At 44.0% G+C, this 3,873-nt stretch overlaps 1 protein-coding gene across 1 annotated transcript; it reads left to right on the top strand.

Annotated features, from left to right (window-relative positions):
* Nucleotides 1-3: 3 nt before the first annotated feature.
* Nucleotides 4-3,744, top strand: LOC121964859 (sodium/hydrogen exchanger 5-like; the record flags this gene model as incomplete). Its single annotated transcript, XM_042515044.1, has 3 exons — nt 4-282; nt 746-895; nt 3,666-3,744. Coding segments are annotated over 3 exons (508 nt in total), but the record flags the coding sequence as incomplete, so codon positions are not given.
* Between the last annotated feature and the right edge of the window lie 129 nt (nt 3,745-3,873).

The following is a 3,873-nucleotide window of genomic DNA, read 5'->3' as shown; positions in this document are numbered from 1 at the left end:
GTCCCGGAGAGCTGCATGCTGATCCTGCTGGGTCTGGTTCTGGGCGGTGTCGTCCTCATAGCCAATAAGAAGCAGCTGTATCAGCTGGAGCCCGCCCTCTTCTTCCTGTTCCTGCTGCCGACCATCGTGGGCGATGCCGGCTACTTCATGCCGGCCCGCCTCTTCTTCGACAACCTGGGCGCCATCCTGACATACGCCGTGGTGGGGACGCTGTGGAACGCCTTCTGCACCGGCTTCAGCCTGTACGCCGCCAAACTGCTGGGGGTCATAGGTCAGTGTGAGGTCACTCTGAGGGGGCAGCGAGCTGACAGCGTGACGACACGTCCCGGCCGGCCGCCAGCAGTTAGACTGTTAAAGAAAAATAAATGAATCATGAAATGCTCTCGTTGAAAATGGCCAATTGTTTTAAAGCAAAAACAAAACAAAAATTGTCAAAATATTTAAAGATGGGAAGCCAAAATATTCTTTTTCAGAACTGACCGTTATTTTTTTTTAAGAGCAAAATAACGGACATGTTTTCTTTTAAAAACTGCCAAATGTTTTTTGACAAAAATCAAAACCCCAAATTTTTTTGGGTTTCAGAGGGTTAAAACATCTTCATTAACACTCTCATGGTGAACATCTGCACGGTCTAACTTCATCTGTGTGTGTGTGTGTGTGTGTGTGTGTGTGTGTGTGTGTGTGTGTGTTTGTGTGTGTGCGCATGCATGCGTGTGTTTGTGTGCATGTAGATGAGCGCGTGCAGGCAGACCTGATGGACTTCCTGTTGTTCGGAGCGTTGATCTCGGCCGTGGATCCGGTGGCAGTGCTCGCCGTGTTCGAGGAGGTTCACGTCAACGACACGCTCTTCATCATCGTGTTTGGAGAGTCGCTGGTTAATGACGCCGTCACTGTGGTGAGAGACACACACACACACACACCTCAACACGTGTAGTTGTGTTGCTATGGCAACAGAGAGGCTTACAAGTAGGGATGGGCAATAAAACAGTAACAACATTAATCGCGATATAACTTTTCCTCGATTGAAATATGAGACGTTATTCCAGCCATGTTTTGACAGACAACACGGACAGCCAGTGATAATAAGAACAGCGTCACGGAGAACCAAATGCAGTCAAGGACTTTGACTGTCGAACAGCTGAGTGTTTAACAGCACAGCGTTTCATCACGGCGGATCAAACAGCCGATGGTCCGACAGCAGCGCAGTGAGACAGACAGACAGAGCGCAGCTTCTCCTCACAGCACCAAAGTGTCTGAAACAGACACATCTGCAGAGGTGAAAGTGACTTCTTTAGACTCTACAGACGACTTTGTGTTAGTTTCAGCTTTAATCAGACTTTGGATGGGCACCGCTCCATCCACTGAGCCACCAGGCGCTCCAGCAGCTTTATTTCTATTGCAGCCACGGCACTAGCCGTCATTATTTCCAATCCAAGGCCACGTAGGCGTGTTATGGAGCCATGATGGAAAGAGCCCCTTATATGTGGGAGCGGACACATATGAGGGATTTCTGGGAGATGTAGTTTACGATTTCACAGAGGAATTGTGGATTCAGAACTTCCAGATGATCCGCTAAACTTTCTCAGAGTTATGTGATGCAATAACAGCTCCTAGCACAAGCACATAGCCATGGCATCATGTGACCTCACAGCATCATGTGACCTCACAGCATCATGTGACCTCGCAGCTTTTTGCAATCACCTCAGATACCACCTCATGCCAGAGGAAAAACCTTTTTTGTGAGAAATGTTGTTTTTTTTTTAATTTACATGTGTCCGTTAGGTGTATTTTGTATTGACAATTTCAATTTGCACAATTTGAGAGTTAATGGAAACCCGCCTTGTGTCTTTAATGCCAGCACAGTTTATAAAGAAACTGAGGCCGACCGCTTCAAAAACTGAACTCCATCAGAATTCAAAGTTCACAAGCCCCCAAAATCAGCGGCGAGCTGTTAGTCATTCGAAACCTTCACTGCACCCGCGGATGTGTGATGAAGAGCAGAAAGTTCACATTTGCTCTGAAACGTGTTGAGTTGGAGATTAAAGCCGCGCTGTGAGCAGATTAACGGTGCAGGTCTCTAATCCTCAGCAGCACTCAGAATATGAGCTAATCCCACCAACAAAAGGAGAACACTCACAGTGTGGGAAAACTCACACACACACACCAGGAAACTGTTTCTATATCACCATATCATCATCGTCATCATCATCATCGTCATCATCACCACCATCATCATCATCGTCATCATCATCATCGTCATCTTCACCATCGTCATCATCATCAGGGTTTTACAGAGAGACTGAACGCTGCTGCGCTCCTAAAATCTCACACGTTCTGCATAAATCACACAGTTTGTTAAACTCTGAGTCTGCAGCGAGTTCACACATCGAACATTCGTGCTCTCACATGATCGGTGCATGTTTAAAATAAAAAGTGCACACGCAGCAGACACACTGCTCCTGAGGCCGGCTCTAAACTGACATTCTGGTCTGGTTTTGTTATTAAACATGAAACCCAATAAATCAATAAATCAAACCTTTTTTTCATGAATTTAAAGCAGCACAGCGTGACTCACTGATACGTACACGGACATGTGGGGGGTGAAGTTTTCCTTTAAAAGTGAAAAAGCAGTTAGGGACAGTTTGTCATTAACCCTTGAGGGACCGTTTGTCTCATTTTAGTCTCTTTTCTTCTTCCTGTTGTGATAACTGTGTGTGTGTTGATGCATGTGTCCTAAATGTAGTCCAGATTATGTATTTGAGTGTAATCAGTGAATTTCCAGCTCAGCTCCTACAATAAGTCTAAAATACATTAGTATTACATAAGTATTTGACACAGTACAAAAAAATGATAATGTATAAAAATCAATGTACCTGCTAATCATTGACACATGCCAGGCTGTGATAACAAACATCAAACTCTACTTAGCATGTAGTATGTAAAAAAATATATATATATTTTTAAAAACATAGTGGCATCATGACAAAAACCTGGCATTTTAAGGGTTAAAATTCTGAAAATTAATTAAAATTTGATATCTATAATTAGGAGTGATGTTGATTAAAAAAATAAACTTAATAAAAAGAGAAAATAATTTTAATGAATAATATTTTTTAAAGCTTGATTTTGAAAAACGCATTTTGTGTGATGTTAAAGCGGGCCATAAGGGGTTAATGTCGGCGGCTAAGGTAACGTTGCTGTCGAGCTGACAGGAAGTAAACAGACGTGAAAAAAGTAAGTGAACACTAAAGAAGAAGAGAGCTGTGGCTGCGGCGTGTTGGCGTTTCTCTCTGTGGTGTTTTATTGTATCCACAGTTTTCACACCTAAAGTTCACAAGTTGTTCATCTTTTTAAAAATCAAATTCAGTATTTTTCTCCGTCCTTGAAACACAAAAGACACAAATTCCCCAACTGTTTGAAGAGGGATGAAGGTGACGTCTGTTTATTGTCAGTCTCCATGGCAACAGTGAGGCGGTGACAGCGCTCGCAGAATAACCTCCTGATCTGAGCTCGGCTCTCTGACGGTCTGATCCACATCTGTTCTGCATGTTTAATATGAAGCACCATCTCCTGCACAAAATCTGTCTTCCATCATTGTTGTCTCCTCAGTAGAAACTGTAAATGGTGACGTCAGATCTGATCCAGGTGTTCTCTGGGTTCTGCAGGTTCTGTATAAAGTCTACATCTCCTTCGTGGAGGTCGGAGCGGAGAACGTGCAGACTGCAGATTACTTTAAAGGAGTCGGTGAGTTCACAGAGAGAAACTAAACCTGAAGCCCGACGCTTCTCTGACTCCCCTCCTCCTCCTCCTCCTCCTCATTTCTCCTCCTCCTCCTCTTCCTCCTCCTCATTTCTCCTCTTCCTCCTCTTTCTC

Source organism: Plectropomus leopardus, unplaced genomic scaffold (assembly GCF_008729295.1).
Source record: "Plectropomus leopardus isolate mb unplaced genomic scaffold, YSFRI_Pleo_2.0 unplaced_scaffold1753, whole genome shotgun sequence".
NCBI classification, from domain to species: domain Eukaryota; kingdom Metazoa; phylum Chordata; class Actinopteri; order Perciformes; family Serranidae; genus Plectropomus; species Plectropomus leopardus.
Note: the sequence above shows the minus strand (reverse complement) of the source record. Positions and strands in the feature narration are given on the sequence as shown.